The sequence below is a fragment of the Ciconia boyciana genome, chromosome 28, assembly GCF_034638445.1.
Source record: "Ciconia boyciana chromosome 28, ASM3463844v1, whole genome shotgun sequence".
Taxonomy (NCBI): domain Eukaryota; kingdom Metazoa; phylum Chordata; class Aves; order Ciconiiformes; family Ciconiidae; genus Ciconia; species Ciconia boyciana.
The window spans coordinates 607,499-627,854 of NC_132961.1; the positions used below are offsets into that span (position 1 = coordinate 607,499).

The following is a 20,356-nucleotide window of genomic DNA, read 5'->3' on the forward strand; positions in this document are numbered from 1 at the left end:
AATTGTCTTTCAAAAAGTGGGTTTGCAGAGCATTTTCTCTCCTGGATTTGGATTTGTTTGTTTGTTTGTTTGTCTTTGAGCCAAAGGAGAAGCACGTCCATGGTTCACATAAGCCACTGCCATTTGCAGAGGCTCCGTGAAGCTCATGCAAGCGACGCAGCCTTTCCTGGTGCAGCTCTTCCGCACTGGACCCTCTCCGTATCCCTCTTGCAGACGCAGTTGCTTCCCAGCGGGCTCCCGTCCGCCTGTCAGATGGCCCACACCGCTGCGCCGGCAGGGTTGAGGTCTTCTACGAGAACCGGTGGGGAACGGTATGCGATGACCACTGGGACCTGGACGATGCTGGCGTGGTGTGCCGGCAGCTGGGCTGCGGCATGGCACTGTCAGCCCCCGGAGCCAGGCATTTCAGGGCAGGGTCCGGTCCCATCTGGCTGGACGATGTCAACTGCACAGGAACGGAGGTCGCCCTGTCTTACTGCAGGACGAAGGGCTGGGGAAAGAACAACTGCCACCACGGCGAAGATGCCGGCGTGGTATGCTCAGGTAATGGCCCGCGGAAATTATGGGGCGGGGGGGATGACAACACATGGTCTGCAAAGCAATTGCCTCACAAGTAGTGTTGCCCCCCCCAATTTTCCAAAAGCTCCCTGTGGCACAGAGCATCCATGGCCCCAGCAAGGGATGGTTTTGTGGTTTGTCCCATACAAGGGACTGCAGGCTAGTGAGCAATTGGGGAAGCAGGCTTGGAAAAATTATCTGTGCTAACTCCACCTTCCTGAGATGCTGAACCACCTCTGGGGGAGGCGTAGGGACCCCTTGCACATCACACACCTCCGTAATGAACAGGACCCCGTGTGCCTTGCTTTGGCTGCATGTTCTGGGGACGCAGGCAGGGCTAGAGACCGGTTGTGTTTTGCAGGCCAGCACTGTGAGACAGGGGAGAGAATGGCCAGGAGGAGACACCCAGATTCCTCCTCCCCAACACCAACAGGAGAGACAGGATGGTTTCCACGCCCTTGCCTCTGGCGAGCTGCAGTCAGCTAGAGAACACTCTTTTATGGCCACAAACTGTGAGGCTCCAAAAGCTTGGAGCTCCAAAAGCTTGGGGCTTTCGTGGCTGATCAAGGTGCAGGCACTCATGGCATCACAGTAGATGCTGGAACCACCGGTGCCAGAATTGTCCCAACAGACATCAGCACACAGGTGTGCTGAGCCCCCTTGGTTGTCACCTTGACCTGTAAAGAGGACGTAGTGCCGCATGAACACCAGGAAAAAAAGCTTTTCTCCTTCTCCTGTCCCAGCATCCTCAGGACCTCCAGCCACAGCTGGAAAGACCACGGGTTGCTGGGCGCACGTGGCATCACCCCTGTCCCAGTCTCAAGGTGGCTGCACGTTGGTAGCAACTGGGCACAGCCAATGACTGTAGTGGAGTGCAGAAATGGTCCTGCAGAAATGAGGGGCAAGGGGGTTTTCATGGTTCACCACTCATGCCCTCTGTAGAATCATCCAGCCACCCTACGGCCATCCACGCTGGTCCTGCAGAGCTCCGCCTGGTGAACGGCCCAAACCGCTGCTCTGGAAGAGTAGAGGTGATGCATGACCATCAGTGGGGAACCGTGTGTGACGACGACTGGAGCTTCCGTGATGCCAGCGTGGTGTGCCGGCAGCTGGGTTGCGGGACAGCGGTCTCAGCCTATGGCGCAGCTCACTTTGGCCAGGGATTGGGCCCAATTTGGCTGGACAACGTTCAGTGCAGTGGGACCGAAGCTGCTCTGTCCGAATGCCTGGCCAGACCTTGGGGTGTCAACAACTGCAACCATGAAGAAGACGCCAGCGTCGTGTGCACAGGTAACATCACGCTTGCGGACCAGGAGGAGAAGTTCAGTGGAGGATGCTCTGCTCTGGGGATTTGTACTGGTTTCACAGCTGAAGCCAAGGGCTGGGCAGCAGACACCTGGGTGGGTGACCTTATCCCCCTTGTCCCATCTCCTACAACATGTGATGCTGGCACCCTTTAGCACGCAGGTCCATGAAAGTAAGGAGCAGCAGGGATAACAGGAAGGGAACGATGCCCTTTGGGCAGCATGCAAAAGTGCACTCGCATGGGTACCAAGGAGAGAGGGGAAGCACCGGACTGGGTGCTACATGCTCCTAGCAAGGTCCCAACCCAACACACTACGGGGACCAGTAGCCCACGGGCTGTGCAAAGATGGGGGGCGGGGTGGATGAAGTCTTTTTGAAGAAGGGGCAGTGGCAACGGGAGTCTGCAGAAAGTCTCTCCCTTTGGGGGCTGCTGCGGCCATGTGAAGGATTCACGGACAGCCACCTGGGAGAACTAAAAAAAAAGGATTGCAGCCATTTATGGTTTGCTTGCGCTCATGTTGAACATGCATGGGCTCTGAGTTTGCATGGCTGGTTTTGCCTGTACCTGAGATGTTTAGTCTCAAACTTTTGATATTCCTCAACGACTCTTTGTGGACATGGGAACCCCCCTGTGCAAAACACAGGGGAGCATCCTCCAGCATGGGTCTCACCATGGTAGCAAGAAGAGGCAACTTGGGGGAGACCGAGTCTGACACTCCCCTTGTGTCTCGTGTCATGAGCAGGCACCGCCACCAACACACCAGCTCGTCTGCGCCTGGAGAGTGGCCCCAGCCGCTGCGCAGGGCGTGTGGAGGTGCTCCACCACCATCAGTGGGGGACGGTGTGCGACAATGGCTGGAGCCTGGCTGAGGCAGCAGTGGTCTGCCGGCAGCTGGGCTGCGGGACAGCTGTCTCGGCCCCAGGCTCGGCTCACTTCGGGCAAGGGTCCGGCCGCATCTGGCTGGATAACGTGAACTGCACAGGGGGAGAAGCTGACCTCTCTGAATGCCAGGCCAGGCCATGGGGATCCAACAGCTGTGACCACCGGGAAGATGCTGGCGTGGTGTGCTCAGGTGATCCACGTTAGTCATGATAAGTACTGTGCGGGTTGGGGTGCAGGATCAGCTCAATTGCGTCCCAGGTAGCCAGGGATGGGTGCCTTTACCCCAGCCTAGTTTAAAAAAAAAATTTAAATCAAGAGAAGGGTATGAATGCCACAGTGGGTGATGCTCTTCCCTGTGTCGGTGCAGGCTGTGAGACCCCAGCGTGCTGTTAGGATGATTTGGTGTAGGAAGTGCAAGCCCTTCTCCTACCTCTCCCCTTTCTGAGAGCTCTAGCTACACAAATTCATTGGGCAATGCCTCCTACCAACTCTCATAGTCATTGTTGACGCCAGGACCCTCCCATAGTCACTGTTGATCCCAGGACCACCCCATGCTCGCTACTGACCCCAGGACCCTCCCATAGTCACTGTTGACCCCAGAACCCTTTGTCAGGCTCCAAGCCCCAAGCTCTGGAGCTGCAACACCTCTATCCACCCCAGTGAGAAGCAAATCCCAAGCCAGCCCTGTCGGTGTAGCACCTTTCCCAGGCAGCTGGAGGCTGCACACACGGAAGGATGCTCTGATTTTCCCACCGCTTAGCATGTTGCAAAGCTCAGTTGGAACCATGGGTGACGGTCAGGCATGAACGTGCCCCTTCCTCCCTTCACAGACACGGACACTTCGGGGCAGCACCCACTGCGGCTGGCAAACGGCTCGAACAGCTGCCTGGGGAGAGTCGAGGTCTTTCACGACCATAAGTGGGGGACCGTATGCGACGACACCTGGGACCTCCACGACGCCACTGTCGTGTGCAGGCAGCTGGGCTGCGGGATGGCACTGTCAGCACCGGGCTCGGCTCATTTTGGGCCAGGGTCAGATCCCATCTGGCAGGATGGCATTCACTGCACAGGGACTGAGTCCGCCCTCACCGAGTGTGAGCTGAGCAACTGGGGAGAGCACAACTGCGGCCACAGTGAGGATGCTGGCGTGGTGTGCTCAGGTAACACCAGGCTGCAGGGACCGGGGTGGGTGAGCCAGGATGGTTGGTGTCCCTCCAAGGAGGGGCTTGACAGGTGCTGGAGCTGCTGTTCTACCCCAGGGCTGTGCCAGGCTCTTTTCTCTCTGCTCAGTCTTCCCCATCCCCAGCATCAGAGCAGAAGTCAGCTTTCACCCAGCCACTTGGCTTGGAGTTGAGCAAAAATGCCACCCTACCTTAGACAGGAGTTGATATTGATTTAGTCTAGACTATGTCCTTCCAGCTCATCAATGACAGCATCCTGTGATGGGCAAAGCCTTGCTTAAAAAAAAATAATCCAGGCACACCTTTCCTAGACACAGGAGTCCAGTGCCACCGGGGAGGTGGGTGTGGGTCTCCCATGAGCCCCATCTCACAGATACCAGCTCTGCGGCAGACGTTGCTTATTATGGCATCTCGTACAAGGGGATGGAGGAAGGCAATCCATGCCTCATAGCTGGTCGTGGGTGCTGGTGGTTTGCCTTCAGCAGGGCACCAGAAAAAAATGTCCAGGAGCAAGTCAGAAGCTCTCATCGCCATATGGGGCCGGAGGGGTCGTCTCACCCCCATGCGCTCTTCCTTGCAGGCACAAACCCCTTGCAGGTGCGGGTGAAAGATGGTCCCAGTCCCTGCGCGGGGCAGGTGGAGGTGCTGTACAACACCACCTGGCACGGGGTGTGTGGCAGCAGCTGGAGCTTGCTGGAAGCCGGAGTAGTCTGCAGGCAGCTGGGCTGTGGGCCAGCCCAGTCAGCGCCTGTGGGATTCCCGCTCAGCCGGGGGAACGGCCCTGCCTTGCTGGAGGGCCTGAGCTGCCGGGGGACCGAGTCATTGCTCCTGGAGTGCCAGCAGAGAGAGATGGGTCCAGGGCCTTGCAGGCAGGGCTGGGCAGCCGGTGTGGTGTGCGCAGAGCAGAAAGGTGAGTGCCAGGATCCCCTGTCATTCGCTCTGTCTGCATCAGGGCCAACCTGGTGCAGACACATGGTGGGGTAAAGGCTCCTATCTCCGTCCCAGTCTTGGCCTCCTCCCAGGCAGGCAGAAGCGTTGCCATAAACCTTTTTGCCAGGAGACGTTAGGTGGGCGGGGTAGAAGCACCTGAAGGCAGCGGCTGTAAGGCAACGGAGTGGGACCAACTGGGTGAAGGCATCTCAGTGGGCATGGAGATCCAAGCATCCTCGGTGGGCATGCTCTGTTTGCCTTAGCCCAATGGGGAGGTGTCCATGCAGCCACCCTCACAAAGCAGAGGGTGAGCTGTCACTCCTGCTGATGAGGGTCAGCCCCAGCACCCAAGAGGGCAGTGAGGGAGGATGTTGCAAGTCCCCAGAAACATGCAGCAGAAGGGAAGGGTGAGAGGGGCAGAGAGGGGCAGGCCATCCAACCAAACCCCTCTGAGCTTCACTCTTCCCGCAGACCTTACACATTCCTGCTCGGTGCTGGCAGGCCTGCTCGGCACAGGGGCAATGCTCTGCGGGACCCTGTTGGTCCTGTACCTGTGGATGAGGTGTGGAAGACAGGCTGGATGCTCCCCAGGTAAGAGCAGGACCACAGCACGTGGTGCACCTGGCCTGCTTGTGGAGCTGGCTGCACTCCTGGCTGGCATGGATGCACCCCAACCTGGGGCTGGGGATTGCACCCTCCACGCATCATCCTGCTCCTTCATTTTGCAGACAAGCCACTTATAAAGAAGCCAGAGGACACCGGGACATCATCTGAGGCTTAGGCAGCCACGCTCCTGGTGTCGAAGGCAAGGTTCCCTCAGGACCCCAGAAGACCCCGTTCTGTGGAGCCAGAAGAGCAGAGCAGTGGCTGCGATGGTCAGCAGAGAGGACCCCCTCTGGCAGAGCAGAGACCCCCACCCTGTGTACCCCAGAGCCCCCAGCTCACTGCGCTGAGCCTCTGTGGGTCCCAGTTCCTCCACGCAGCACCATGAAGTCCCTCAGTCTCCAAGCAAGGTCTTCTCAGAATAACCCCTTTCTGGTCCTCCGGGTAGGCTCCAGCATTCTAACCCCATCTGCACAGACTCTTCTTATTCCCAGCCCTATAACCACTATAATCCCTATTCCCAGCCCTATAGTCCCCTGTAATCCCTATAAACCCCTGCAGAGTCACCTGCAGTGGCACCCAGTGCCATCACCCTCACTGCATTCCCAACGGGATCATACTTTTTCCCCTAATCTCCCACGGAAGTGAGGATTGCTTCCTGATCCAGGAGCAAGCGAGCAGGGTGCTCTCCTGCACTGTACACAACCACCTTTGCAAAATGAAGAGTGCACTTAAAAGCCCATCCAGAATAGGGTGAGAAGTCCCTCACCCATTGTATTTATTCAATCCACTTTTGAATACCGGTAAAAACCCTGAAACCCAAAAGAACGAGAATGCAGCATTATTTGCAGCACAGATTCAGGGATATGGAGTGACTTGGCGAGGTGGAAGTGGTGGAAGATTAGGCCCCTTGGTTATACAGGGATTGTAGATGATCAGGTCAGATACAGGAGACTCAAGATTGCTAATGCTGGGTGAAGTATTGTCCTGGCCACCAACAAGGAAGGGTCATGTTCCTAATGGAGCAACCCATGGAGTCAGGTCTGAGCCCCAAACCATCCACCACTTTGGTAAAGCCAGGAGGGGCTGTGGTCAGAGGAACATCCCAGTGCCATGGGGAGGGGATGAAGGGACCACACGCTTGACCAGTTTGTGATGAAGGTGCACCTTGTGAGCCAAGCTGATGTCCGCACAAGGGCACGGAAAGGAAGAGTCGGTGCAAGAGGCAGCAGGGAGAATACGCACGTAATGGAAGTCACAGCACGTATTTCAATGCCCTTCAGGTCTAGCCTCCCACCTCTCCTTCCCTCCCAGCCAGTGGCTGGCAGCTGTGACCAGTTTGTGTCTTGCTCCTTGTCCTAAGCCCCAGCCATAGAGCTCCCCTGGCCGGCTGTCTCCTGTCAATGCATGGCCGCAAGGTCATCTTCTACTCCTCCACGGACATCCGTCACTCCTGGGACTTCAGGGTTGCTCATCCTCCTGCTAGTACCCGAGCCTTCTCATCTTCCTGCTGGCTGCCCCAGCAGACCTGCCAAGACCTGCCTCCAGCCTTGCCTGTCCCAAAGTTTACATCAAAGGCCTAGGGCTCCTTCTAGCTCTGGATAGAGTGTCTGGATAGAACAGGGGAAAACAGGAGCTTGGACCTAGTTTTGTGCAATAAAACTTGTGCACCGTTTGGAGAAGGTCTTTGTAATAAAGCTGGGATGAGTTGGGGCTCTTCAGGGCTCCAACATACAGGACCAGCACCTGCTAGATCCGAGCTCAGGCCATGGGCTACTCTGCAGAGATGCTCTGCCGGGACTGCAGTATCTCAAGAAGGGTTTTTTTCAGACTTCCCAGGGGGACACAACACCCACATTCAAAAGGAGCAGAAGGGACATAGGACCATGACTCACTTCCAGAGCGGCTGTTTGTCCAAACTGTGAAAACAGCTCCAGCACAAACGCCCTTGCCCAGAGCTGCGTCGGCCACGTCAGGCTACGATAGTTCATAGCGTTTCTGTGCTGGTTGGTGTCAGGAATCTCGTTGCTGCTGGCCTGTTTGTTTGCAAAGAAGGGGAACAAAGTCCTTGGACTCACTGAGCCTCGGTACAAATGAATACAGTCACCTTTCCCGACTGCTCGACCTTTTATGAGATGCGTTTTGACTCGCTTCCTCCTAATTTTCACCCGCTCATTCTTGTACCTTTGTTTAATACACCTCTTTTTTCCTTTGGTCTTCAGCCCTAGCTCTGCACACCTCTGAGGTTTGGGTTTCTCCTGTTTGATCTTCCTACAGGCAGCAATCTACTCTCCACTCTACTACCCCTCTCAGGTTTTGCCAGGCTGAACAGGTTAAACTCAGCCTGAGACCTTCCTGGCCATGCTGTCCTCTTCCCATTACATGCTCCAGTTTTGCTTACTTTTGCACAGACATGGGCAGAACCATCCACCCTGTTTCTGGCAGGGGTCACATCCTTGCCCAGTGCAAGCCCTGTCTTCAATGCACCACCAGCACAGCACCCACCTCCGTCTGAACCCTCCCATTTGGAGCAACGAGTGATGTTAATTTGATGACCCTTTTGCAAAACTCATATTTTCCAGCAGCATGCTGCTCTGTCTTCAGGCCCTTTCTTTGCACAACTTCAGCATGCCACCATGAAGGGATGGGAGGACAGCAAACTCTTCCATCCTCTCAGCATCTCGGGACATGCCTGGGGCAGTGATTTGCAAGGGACATGCTTGGAGCATCAGCTGCATCACAGCAATTGGGAAGCAAACTGCTAATCCAAAAGGGACCCTTGGGGTCTCGCAAGTGCAGCCACAGTAGGGTAAGAAAATGGCAGTTCCCCTTGTTTTCCAAATCCGACTGAGCATTCAAAGCATCACAAGGTTGGTTCAAGACCCCTTTCTCATCATGGAAGGTGTCCAGGCTCACCTGATGACAAACAGCTACAGTGCAGGCGCTGGTTCCAGCCTCCACAATAAAGCCATTTCCAGCCTTTAGTAACCTATTTTCTTGCAGTGGATGGTCCCTCACGCCCCACAACCCAACCAGACACTTTCTAATGAAGCTAACGTAGCTATATTTCCCAAGTTCTGTACATAAAGGCTTGATTTAGTTGGTCAAAAGTAGATATCTTGTACCAGGATGCGTCAGGGCAGCTGAGGTGCCCGCAGAGACTGGCGTATACGAGACAGGACCCGAGTGTTGAGAGGGTTTTGTTTGCTCCATGTGTTCCTGGAACAGCTCGCCGTTTCGCAAGCCGATGACAGGACTGGCCGCTGCATGGGGCAGCAGGTCACCTCCTGGCAGAGCTTCACAGGAGGTGAAGCTCCCGGGGGGAGCAAGGCAGAGGAAGAGGAGGGCTCGCTGCAGAAATCCCAGTTTGCCCTCCCAGTTGGCCAGTGGGACACGGGACTCAGCTGGCATCTCTCACAACGACAGTCCACTCCAGCCTCCAGCCCGTGGCCAGGCTGCGAACATGGGGATGCTGGGCGGTCTCCGTAGCTTGTCCTGCCGCCCCAGGGGCAGAAACCAACCCACTTGCGGTGGGACCAAGAGCGCAGGGACCCTCCTCCTGATGGCGTGCCTTTGGGGTGAGTGGTGTTCGCCTTCGCTGCTGAGCGCAGGGAGCCCATTGGCCACATCTGCTCCTCCAGCCTGCTCAGCTAGCACTTCATGGAGCACAGCAGAGGCTGGTCGTGGGTCCTGGGTTTCTCTTGGTGGTCTGGGGCAGGGGGAAATGGCTGGTGATGGCTTTGGAGGCAGGTGAAAGGTTTTTTACGCAAAGTCGGGAGCTCAGCTCTCTCTGCTGCACTCCAAGAGCCATGCATTGCAGGTCTACTTCGGCACACATGGTTTTGCCCCATAATCAAAGGCTTGTGCCTCATAATTAAAGGCTTGTGGGCATGACAAGAGTGGAGGGAAGCATGACCGATCCTGAAGCTGTCTCTCAGCTCGCCAGGCCTCCTGCCCTGCCTTAATCTTGCCTTATCTCGGGCTGTGCATGGCAAACTCAGGGCATTGCAGCACGGAGGGGGCTTGGCCACACCCAACAGCACTGTGCATTAAGAGGGCGGCTCCCCGTACGATGCGGGGGTGAGCAAGTAGGGACCCACATTGCCAGGACAAGGCTGGGTGGCTCATGGCTGTGCAGCACAAGGAACCAAATATTTATTGGGCTAATGGGGCAGACAGGAAAGAAGACAGGCAAGAGACATGACCCTTGTGCTCCGGCAAAGCTGTAAGGAAGCCGCAGACCCTACAGGTCCCTTATCCGCAGCCATGGTTTGCTCTCAGACATCGGTGCAAGGATGGGGAAGAGCTCTGCTGCAAGAGCAATATCATGCCAATGGTTCAAAGGCAGCTTTACTTTGGAAATGGCTAAGAAAGGGCTCAGGGCTTTGCCCAAGCTGCCCCAGCTCAGAGCAGAAGCTGGTTATTTGATTTGGGCAACCTTCTTAGTGCTGCTTCCCATTTACAAAGGGCACGAGCAGAAACACTCATCTTCTGATCAGACTTGGAGTGAGCAAAATTAGGAACATGCTTTCCCTGCTGGTAGGGATTTCGTTTTGATTTCCAGGATGATTAGTTGCTAAGGCCAGTTTGTACCACTGCCTCTTGGAACTAAAATTTTGCTTTAACTCATTTGGGTTTTCTCCTTCTTTGGTGATCTATTCATGAACAGTACAATCTTCCCACTTTTTTTGGAAGTCCTGCTCCTGGAAATTTCAGTACAGCGTGTGCCTCTTCAACAGTCAGTATCTCCTGGCTGGCTGGAGTCACCTGTGCTGGGACTTGTCCACCCAACCACAGTCAATGCGCACGTGACCAGGCAATGCTTGCAAGAAACTTGCCAAGAAATCTGTAAGCTCTGCTAAGTCTCAGCTGCGGGGCTGATTTATTGCTTATCACAGGGTAGCCTCATCGCTCCTAGTATAAAATAAGGAAGGAGAGCAAAAGGCGCATGGGGAAAGGATGAAACAGAAGAGCCAGCCATCCTCAGGACTGTGCTCTAGCCTGGGGACAGGAGAGCTTGCATCTGGAGACCAAGTGCCCACAATGCATGTGGTTCAGCCTCCTCATAGAAGTGAATTTTGAGGGGTGGCTTTGCAAAGGGGCTTTACTGCAAAGATGCTTTATCGCAAAGATGCTTTATTGCAAAGACGCTTTCCCGCCCCCCGCTGTGCAGTCCGAATGAAAGAGGTGAGCTAGGCACACCTGCATGCAGCGTGCCACAGCTGCCCAGATACTGTTCATATTTTAATGACTCAGGGATTTGATTTTTAACCTGTTTTGTCCTCTTTCTGGCTCCTGTGACTTCCCAAGTGCTACGTCTGGCCCCTCGCTTGCTGATGGTCAGACCCACGCACAGATCAGTGCCTGAGCACTTGGGAAATCATTATCCATGGTCAAAAAACTTATTTACACAACGCAATCATATCCCTCTTGAACTTCTTTTTCTGCTGACCCAGTTAAGCTCTCCACGTGACTAACAGCCAGTTACAGCTCCTTTCTGCATGGTCTCCCTTCGGTTAGCGCTCTTGCAAAAGCGTGCCTATGGCACCAGCAGCAATCTCACGCTGTGGGTCTTCCACATTGCCAAGACCCTTAGTTCAAGCACTTTTCCACTTGTCCCTGCAAGCTCACTGCTCAGCTGGACCCCAAGGCATTACCTACCCTTGATGGTCAAGCTACGTCTTTGCTGCTGGCTGCTTGTACGAAAACATGCATAAGCTCAAATACCCACTTTTTTCTGCCTATTACATGAGCTCCTATTAAAGGGCTCCTGAGGTGTGAGATCCCCACTGATGTTAAGAGGGTTACATTCAGGCATTTAGATGCAGAGATAGGGCTCAGTTGCCTACAAACAGCCGCCCAGGGCTGTCTGAGATGCCCAGGGCAGGCGTGGGATGGTCAACGCCTCCTCTGAAACCCTTTTTGGGGAGCAGGAGCCATCTCAAACATGCAAGCAGCTGAGCCTCATTCACCCCCAGGATTTCACCTCCCCTCCTCTTGCCCCTCCTGGCTTTGCAGGCACAGCTGCTGAGAGCCCAGGGGGGCTCCTTCGCCTCGTGGGCCCTGACCGCTGCGCTGGGCGTGTCGAGGTGCTCCACAACGGGACATGGGGGACAGTGTGCCACGATGGCTGGGGTTCCCCTGAGGGCCAGGTTGTGTGCCGGCAGCTGGGCTGCGGGACAGTGCTGTCAGTGGCACCAGGAGCTCGGTATGGAGAAGGGATGGGACAGATCTGGTTGGACGAGGTCAACTGCACCGGGGAGGAAAGGGACCTCTTCGAATGCCAAGCCAGGCCGTGGGGGGAACACAACTGTCACCACGTGGAGGATGCCAGCGTTGAGTGCTCAGGTAGCCCAGGATAGCAGCAATCCTGCTGTGCACCACCTCCATCCCTGCATCCCTTCCTGCTGTACCGGCAGTGATGCACAACCGTTCTCTAACTGTTCCCCTTGGGCACCCGTAGACTCTAGCATCACCACCCTGGGCACCCTCCAGCTGCTCAACGGCTCCAACCGCTGCGCCGGGAGGGTGGAGGTGCTCCACAACCACATGTGGGGGACGGTTTGCGATGACGGCTGGGACCTGGCGGATGCAGCAGTGGTATGCCGGCAGCTGGGCTGTGGCACGGCGCTGCTGGCCACCAGCGGGGCTCACTTTGGGAGGGGCCACGATCCCATCTGGTTGGACGAGGTGAACTGCACCGGCACTGAGGACACCCTCTTCGACTGCCAGGCCAGTGCGTGGGGGGACAACAACTGCTACCACGGGGAGGATGCTGGAGTGATATGTTCAGGTAACTCACCTCGAGGTGCAAGAGGGGTCAACATCAGACTTTCAGGGATCATGGGATGGCTCCCGCATCCTCCCCAAGGATGTTGGTCTGCGGCATTCCCTTTGCAGTGCTGGGAAGCACCTGCAGCATGCAGGCAGGCAAGTCGCCCTGCAAACCCTTTGCCCACCTCCTTCTGCCATGAATCCAGTGCGAAGCTGCAGGAACAGCAAAGGGACATTCATTTGCAGTCGCATGCATGAATTACTGAGGACCTACCCCAGAGCCTGGTTTGCCTTGGGGGCAACTATGTTGTACCATGCAAAGCTTTCTGCAGGCATAAATCACCATCCCCAGTTCCTGCCCATCCAGCCAGGCCAGGTCTGTCTTGCCCATTGCCCACGATGCAGGGCTTTGGATGGAGTTTTTGATGCATGTGTAGCTCAGCTCTTTTATTTAGGCTGTGCAGCAGGGAGCAGGAAAGTGCCTTTGCAATAAAGTGCCTTTGCAATAACATCCTGCAACTGGGTCAGGGCAACCCCCAGTATCAATACAGGCTGGGGGATGAAGGGATTGAGAGCAGCCCCATGGAGAAGGACTTGGTGGATGAAAAACTGGACGTGAGCCAACAATGTGCACTCGCAGCCCAGAAAGCCAACCGTATCCTGGGCTGCATCAAAAGAAGCCTGGCCAGCAGGTAAAGGGATGTGATTCTGCCCCTCTACTCCTCTCTGGTGAGATCCCACCTGGAGTTCTGTGTCCAGCTCTGGAGTCCTCAGCACAGGAAAGACGTGGACCTGTTGGAATGGGTCCAGAGGAGAGCCACAAAAACGCTCAGAGGGCTGGAGCATCTCTCCTATGAGGACAGGCAGGGAGAGGTGGGGTTGTTCAGCCTGGAGAAGAGAAGGCTCTGGGGAGACCTGATTGCGGTCTTTCAATACTTAAAGGGGGCTTATAAGAAAGATGGGGACAGACTTTTTAGTAGGGCCTGTAGCAATAGGAGAAGGGGTAATGGTTTTAAACTAAAAGAGGGGAGATTCAGACTAGCTATAAGGAAGAATTTTTTTACAGTGAAGGTGGGGTGGTGAAACACTGGAACAGGTTGCCCAGACAGGTGGTAGATGCCCCACCCCTGGAAACATTCAAGGTCAGGCTGGAGGGGGCTCTGAGCAACCTGTTCTAGTTGGAGATGTCCCTACTCATTGCAGGGGGGTTGGACTAGATGATCTTTAAAGGTTCCTTCCAACCCAAACTATTCTATGATTCTATGATAAGGTGACTTTGCAATAAGGTATCTTTTCAATAAGGTGACTTTGCAATAAAATGTCTTTGCAATAAAGCCCCTTTGCAAAGCCCACCCTCAGCATTCACTTTTAAAAGGATGGTGAGCATTGCAGTCACTCAGTCTCCAGTTTGGGTGCTCACTGTGTACAGAGGATGCTCAGGCTGGAGCAGAAGCAGCTGTGGCTCTCCTGGTGCACTTACCCTTGCATGTCATTGGCAGCTTCGGGGGTGTCTGTGGCCACCAAGTTCCGCCTGGCCAACGGTTCGACGCACTGCGAAGGCAGGGTGGAGGTCAACCACAACGGCACCTGGGCAGCCCTTTGTGATGAGGGCTGGGGTATGGCTGAGGCTCAAGTGGTGTGCAGGCAGCTGGACTGCGGGACAGCGCTGTCGGCACCCGGTGGGTCACATTTTGGGCAAGGACCTGGGCAAATGTGGCCCAACAGCGTGAGCTGCATAGGCACAGAGACTGCCCTCTCTGCATGCAAGTCAAAGCCCTGGGGCAACAGCACTTGTCACCATGGGAATGAAGCTGGCGTGGTGTGCACAGGTAACCCCCTCAAGAGCGATATGGTACGAGAAGTGGGAGGGGTCTTGGTCCATCACCTTGATTTTCCACCTCTGCAAGCAGCCCCAGACAATGTGCCCTCTTTGGGGGCATTTCCATGACAGGGTGTCGTGGGGTGTCTGGGGGGTGGAGAAATTTTGAGTGTCCTCCTGGAGGGGTCAGTGCCAATGCCAGTGGGTGGGATGCTGCCGCTGTGCAGCTTGCAGCCTCTCGCCCCTCTGCCAGCAGGCACTGGGGATCAGCCAGCTCCTTTTTGCAGTGATTAGACAAGCCTGCAGCACTTGGTGCAATGCGCAGTGACCTGAGAAGGTGCCAGGGCAGTTTTCCTTACCCAGGGGTCTCAGCGTGCCGGCCCTGCCCCATATTTTCCTCTTCTAGGTAATATGGATGGAGACCAGGTCCGGCTGGTGAACTATGGCAGCCGCTGCGCTGGCAGGGTTGAGGTCTTCCATAACAAGCAGTGGGGGACCGTGTGTGATGACAACTGGGACCTGCTGGATGCTGAGGTCGTCTGCCGGCAGCTGGACTGCGGGCGAGCGCTGTCGGCCCCCGGGGCGGGTCAGTTCGGGCGTGGGAACGGCATCATCTGGATGGATGAGACAAACTGCACAGGGATGGAACACACGCTGTCCAGCTGCCGGGCCCGGCCCTGGGGCATCAATAATTGCTACCACGGGGAAGATGCTGGCGTGGTTTGCTCAGGTGACCAATGCTCCTTTGGCATCGCTCCACACAAGGCAGCGGGAGGGGGTGTGTGTCATGACGGCAGGTCTGCACCCCCAGGTAAGACTGGGGGTCAGCATCAGCAGCCAGTGGGTTTTCCTGGACCCTCCCTGCACCTGATGGTCCCATCAGAGGACTGCTCTTCCCATCCCAAGGTGTTTAAGGTGGTGGGAGGCATTCCTGCAGGGATCCCTATTTCCCACCACTCCGGGAACCTTCCAGCTCCAACAACAGGACCAACTCATTGGGGGAAGCTTGGTGAAAGCAAGCTGCCTGGAGAGCAATTCTTGCAGGCAGTGGGGCTGGGGTCCAGGAGGATGCAGGACCAGTGCAGACCACCCTCTGCAGGGAGATGCTCTGGTGCAGGGTGCTCCTGGCCAGAGTTTTGGGTGGTGGTAGGGAGCCCTCCTGTTCTCCCCTCCTCCATGCTTTTTGACAGCTTGAAGGGGGGCCGGGAGCTTAATTGCAACAGGATAAGCATGGAGGGAAAGTGGCCACCATCTGAAGGCATTAATAAATCTCTCGGATGTTTGCAGACTCGATCATCCCTGAGCCGGCTCATCTCCAGCTGGCAAATGGCTCACACCGCTGTGCTGGCAGAGTCGAGGTGCTTCACCAGGAGGAGTGGGGAGGCATCTGCAACCGCAGCTGGGATAAGCAAGACGCTGAGGTTGTGTGCCGGCAGCTGGGCTGCGGGACGGCGCTGCCGGCATTGGAGGGGGTGGACTTTGGTGCCGGACCCCCACGCATCTGGCTGGACAACGTGAACTGCCAGGGGACGGAGCCAGCCCTTACGAAATGCCAGGCAAGCCCATGGGGAGAGAGCAGCTGCAGCCACGGAAAGCACGCTAGTGTGGTATGCTCAGGTGGGTTTCACTCTGGCACCAGCAGTGGGTCAGGATGCATTGGTAATTTCCCCCATCCCAGATGGGAGCAAGGTGCCAGTTTCACCCCACTTGCTGCTGGGTCAAGTACCCCTAAACCCTTCGAGAAGTTCCTCCATGAGGTGGGGATGAGATGCTGTGAGTTCAGAGGCGATGTGACCACACAGCACCGGCTATGTGCCCAAACACATGGTCGTTCCTCCTCCCATGAAGAGGCTGGATGCTCTGAGCATCTCCCTGCCTGTTTGCAGGCTCGGCTGTTTCCAGCTTTGCCCCAGTCCGGCTGGTGGATGGCCCAGGTCGCTGCGCTGGGAGGGTTGAGGTGTTTCACAATGAGAAATGGGGGACGGTGTGCGATGACAGCTGGGACTTCGCGGATGCCAAAGTGGTGTGCCGGCAGCTGGACTGCGGGATGGTGGTATCAGCTCCACAGCGGGCTTACTTCGGGCAGGGACAGGGACAAATCTGGATGGACGACGTGCACTGCATGGGGACCGAGGCAGCCCTCTCCGAATGCAGAACCAAGGGCTGGGGTGTCCATGGATGTGAGCATGGAGAAGATGCCAGTGTGGTGTGCTCAGGTAACCGCCATCCGTCATGGTGCCGGTAGCACTGCGTCAAACCTCACCGTGGTCCTCCTGCACTGGGGTTTGACTCTGCTTTCCCCTATGGGTGCAAGGGCTTGCAATGCACAACAGTCTGCAGCCAGCTTGGAGACCCTTTGCTTTGAAGCAAAGGAGACCCTTTGCTTTGGACCCTTTGCTTGGAGACCGTTTGCTTTGCTTTGACCCCTCGTGGTCCAGCCTGGTGGAAGAGGGCAGCTGTACGCAGACATTAAAGTCTGAGAAAAACAAACACCTTGCCCATTTGCACAGCTATCGCTAAAAATAGTCTCTGGCATGCTTTTGGCTGACGTTATTTATCACAAATCCTGGCAGTTAGCATGGGCCAGAGACCATTCCCATCACACAAATTACAACATGGCCACCTACTTCTTCATAGCAGGGCAGGCTGCAGTACAAATGGGTCTTCTCCCATTACGGTCAGGGAAGACTCTCCGACACCTTTAGTTGATCCATGATAGATGTACCCCATGATGCTCAGAGCTGCATGAGCCCATGAAAGCCCACCTCCCATCCCTCTCTCTCCTTTCCAGCTCTGACTTTCTGCCAGAGGAACCCCGCAGCCCATTTTAGTGACTGTTAAGAAGCTGGGGCCACTGGGTTGCAACCAGGTTGCTTAATATCAGGATGGACTTTGCTTAATATCTGGGTGTCACTGATTGAGACAGCCAGCATTGAATTCAGTCACCCCAGCATGGGAAGGTAGCATCTCACCCTAGTCGGGCTACAGAAAAACCTGTGCCCTTCAGGAGCAGCAGCTGGAGGGCAGGTGAGGTATCCCAGGAGTCCCAAATGGCACAAGGACACCTGCATCTTGGTGACTGGACCCTGCCCTATGTGTCTGCTTTAGGAGGGCAAACTATGTAAGGTCCAGTGACTATAGTCTGGTCAAGTCCATGCTAATCAAGCCTTGGGCCATTGGGCCGTTCACATCACACCTCAAAGGTCTGCCCTCTCTGTCTCCACAAGAGCATCCTTGACCCCCAAGGGTGCTCAGCCTCTGGTATAAACCCCTTCCTGGCAGCTGGAGGTTTCCTGGGGCAGCAGGTATCTCCTTAACATGTGTATGCTCTCTGATGTTGTAGGATCGGGCATTTCTGACCTCGGAAGCCTCCGCCTGGTGAACGGCTCAGACTCGTGCTCCGGGAAAGTTGAAGTGTTTCATGATCAGCGCTGGGGGGGCATCTGCACTGATGGATGGGATCTGGCTGAAGCCCATGTGGTGTGTCGGCAGCTGGGCTGCGGGGTGGCACACTCGGCTGCAGGGTCTACCTGGTTTGGGACAGGAGATGGCCTGATCTGGGTGGATGCCGTGGAGTGCACGGGGACAGAGGGGGCCCTCTTCGAATGCAAGGTCAAGTTCTGGGGTGCCGAGAGCTGCAAGTCGAGGAGGCACGCAGGCGTCTCGTGCTCTGCGGCTGCAGGTCAGTGGCGGTGAGTCAGGGACCAGTCCTCCCCTGGGGGAGGCCGTGCAATCTGACCAGAATTCACCCATCCAGCTCCTCCTTGGGGCTCAACCACCCCTTGTTTTTGAGGTTCCACCAGGGAGCACAAGGTGTTTTCTGTTTTGAGGTCTACCAGTCCCTGGCTTCCCTCAGTCAAAGTGCTTGGAAATCCCAGGCCTGGGATTCCCAGAAATCCCAACCCTGTAAGACACAGGCTTTCCATCACATGCAAAGAGCCCTGGCACACCAGGGTTGCAGCTGCCCCTGTGGGGCTTTTTTGATCTGTGCTACCGCACAGCCTCTAGTCCTCGGGGAGTCCCTTCTCTTCACCAAGCTGTTCCTTGCTCAGGTGCACAATGCACTTGGTGCCTCCTTGCCTGCTTGTCCCCATGAAGATATTCACATCATGGGAGCTCCTTGGTAACTTGGCCAGGTTCACAATCTACTGGGCATGGCCCTAGCAGGCTTGTCCCAAAAGGTGTTCATGTGCGCACACCCAGGGTGCAGTAGTAGCAGAAATGCTACATGCTGGTGGAGACCTTGCAAGACCCCTTGCAAGGGGAGGTCCACCACATTGCCAGCCACTGGGCAGGCAGGAATTTCAGGCCAGGATTTATTGTCCTCCAATTCTCTTTTTAGACTTGGACCTAGGGAGCTCAGAAGCCCTGCGGCTGGTGAACGGCCGGCACCGCTGTGCCGGGAGGGTGGAGGTCTTTCACAACCAGCAGTGGGGGACCGTCTGCGATGACAGCTGGGACCTGAACGACGCGGCCGTGGTGTGCCGGCAGTTGGGCTGTGGGAAGGCCCTGTCAGTCCCAGGTTTATCTATGTTTGGGCAAGGATCTGGCCCCATCTGGCTAGATGGGCTGAGTTGCCTTGGGACAGAAGCCACCCTCGCTGAATGCCCGGGCAAGCCTTGGGGACACCATGCATGTAACCACATAAAAGACGCCAGCGTTGTGTGCTCAGGTAATCCTCACCACGTGTTTTCACTGTAAGACAGACAAAGCCCCATCCTTCTGCAGGCTGGGAACAGTTTGGGAACAAGCTGCCCAACAAATTGCCCAGGTTGGTAGAAAAGTTGTTAAAATAACAGTGTTCAGAGACATGGAAAAATATGGTATGCTGGGAAAAAAGCAGCATGGCTTAAGACATGCCTCAGTGCCTGGTACCATTGGAGGTGTCCGGGACGTTTTCATGGGGCGAAGCACCTGTACCCTTTGGGAGCGGTAGCTGGAGGGTGCATGGGAGCTGCTCGAATGGCAGCAGATGCGACTGTGTCCTGCCTCAACTCAAGAGCAGGCAGGGCAACTTGCGCTGCTGGCACTGTAAAATGCCAGGATGTGCTGATAAATGCAGGAAGATACACTGGAACCAGCTGCTCTCATGTGATGCACCACTTTTGAGCTAGCTGCTACCAGTTTAGCCTTGGCCTTAGAAGGTCATCTTCCACAGACAGGTCAATGTGGCAGTCAGAATCAGTCAGCACAGGGACAACCAGAAAAAGATCCTTTGCCATTTCCTCTAGGGCAAGAAGTGGGTAGCACCAGGCGAACCTAGGTGATACAGCTTCCAAGCAACAGGGAAGGAAAGCACGGAGAAACACTGGGAAGGACCCTTGTGCATCCCTTCTTCCCAGCACAGTGTCACTCAGGTGGAAACACGTGCTTTCTGTTGTCTCAACCTCTGAACCAGGGTGCAACCACCCTCAGGGTGCAACTGGTGGAGGGGATCTTCTGCAGCTCCTTCCACCCTGCAGGAAAAAACCTGTGTTCACTTTGCTGCAAGTCCCTGATAAAGAGCAAGGGACATACATGCTCGCTGCAGCAATGGCATCCAGAACCACTGCAGGGATGTCCTGCCTTCTCCAGCCCAGCAGGTGTTAAGACACACAAGCAGATCCCTAATAATGCCCGGTTCGTGGTGTTTTTCAGGCTCGGGGAATGCCGGCATCCCCAGGCTTCGCCTGGTGGATGGTTTGAGCAAGTGCGACGGGAGGGTCGAGGTGTTTTATGACAACGAGTGGGGGACGGTCTGTGACAAGAGATGGGACCTGCATGACGCGGCGGTGGTCTGCCGTCAGCTGGGCTGTGGGGTGGCCCTCTCGGCCCCCGGCTCAGCTCAGTTTGGGCAAGGAGCTGGCCCCATCTGGCTGGAATACGTGAGCTGCACGGGGCAGGAAACTGACTTCTCCGAGTGCCAATCCAAGACGTGGGGTACCCATAACTGCCACCACGGGCAGGACGCCGGTGTGGTGTGCGCAGGTGAGAGCCGGGATGGGTCTGGCTGGAGGGAGAGCTCCTGCCAGTACCCAGGAGCAGGCAGCTGCCCCACTTCGGAGGAGATGCTGTGTGCTGGGCTGGTGTAGGAGCTTCTTGCAGCTCTCACCCATGTGTATCTCCCAGACCTTCACCTCAAGGCCAGCTGCACCTGGGTCAAGGCAATCCCCACTATCAATACAGGCTGGGGGATGAAGGGATTGAGAGCAGCCCTGCGGAGAAGGGCTTGGGGATGAAAAGCTGGACATGAGCCAGCAATGTGTGCTTGCAACCCAGAAAGTCAACCGTGTCCTGGGCTGCATCAAAAGAAGCGTGGCCAGC

The 20,356-nt window shown here is 55.9% G+C and overlaps 1 protein-coding gene across 1 annotated transcript in view; it reads left to right on the forward strand.

The window, feature by feature from the left end:
• The window catches only part of LOC140644627 (scavenger receptor cysteine-rich domain-containing protein DMBT1-like), a 45,341-nt gene that overhangs the window by 23,193 nt on the left and 1,792 nt on the right, over positions 1–20,356 (forward strand). Inside the window, exons 12-25 of the mRNA XM_072847646.1 lie at positions 214–549; positions 1,501–1,848; positions 2,607–2,936; positions 3,577–3,906; positions 4,508–4,837; positions 11,479–11,814; positions 11,900–12,270; positions 13,760–14,104; positions 14,480–14,783; positions 15,341–15,670; positions 15,940–16,269; positions 17,397–17,735; positions 18,396–18,725; positions 19,691–20,026. Of these exons, the coding sequence (XP_072703747.1) occupies positions 214–549; positions 1,501–1,848; positions 2,607–2,936; positions 3,577–3,906; positions 4,508–4,837; positions 11,479–11,814; positions 11,900–12,270; positions 13,760–14,104; positions 14,480–14,783; positions 15,341–15,670; positions 15,940–16,269; positions 17,397–17,735; positions 18,396–18,725; positions 19,691–20,026 (4,695 nt within the window). The remainder of the gene's footprint in view (positions 1–213; positions 550–1,500; positions 1,849–2,606; positions 2,937–3,576; positions 3,907–4,507; positions 4,838–11,478; positions 11,815–11,899; positions 12,271–13,759; positions 14,105–14,479; positions 14,784–15,340; positions 15,671–15,939; positions 16,270–17,396; positions 17,736–18,395; positions 18,726–19,690; positions 20,027–20,356) is intronic.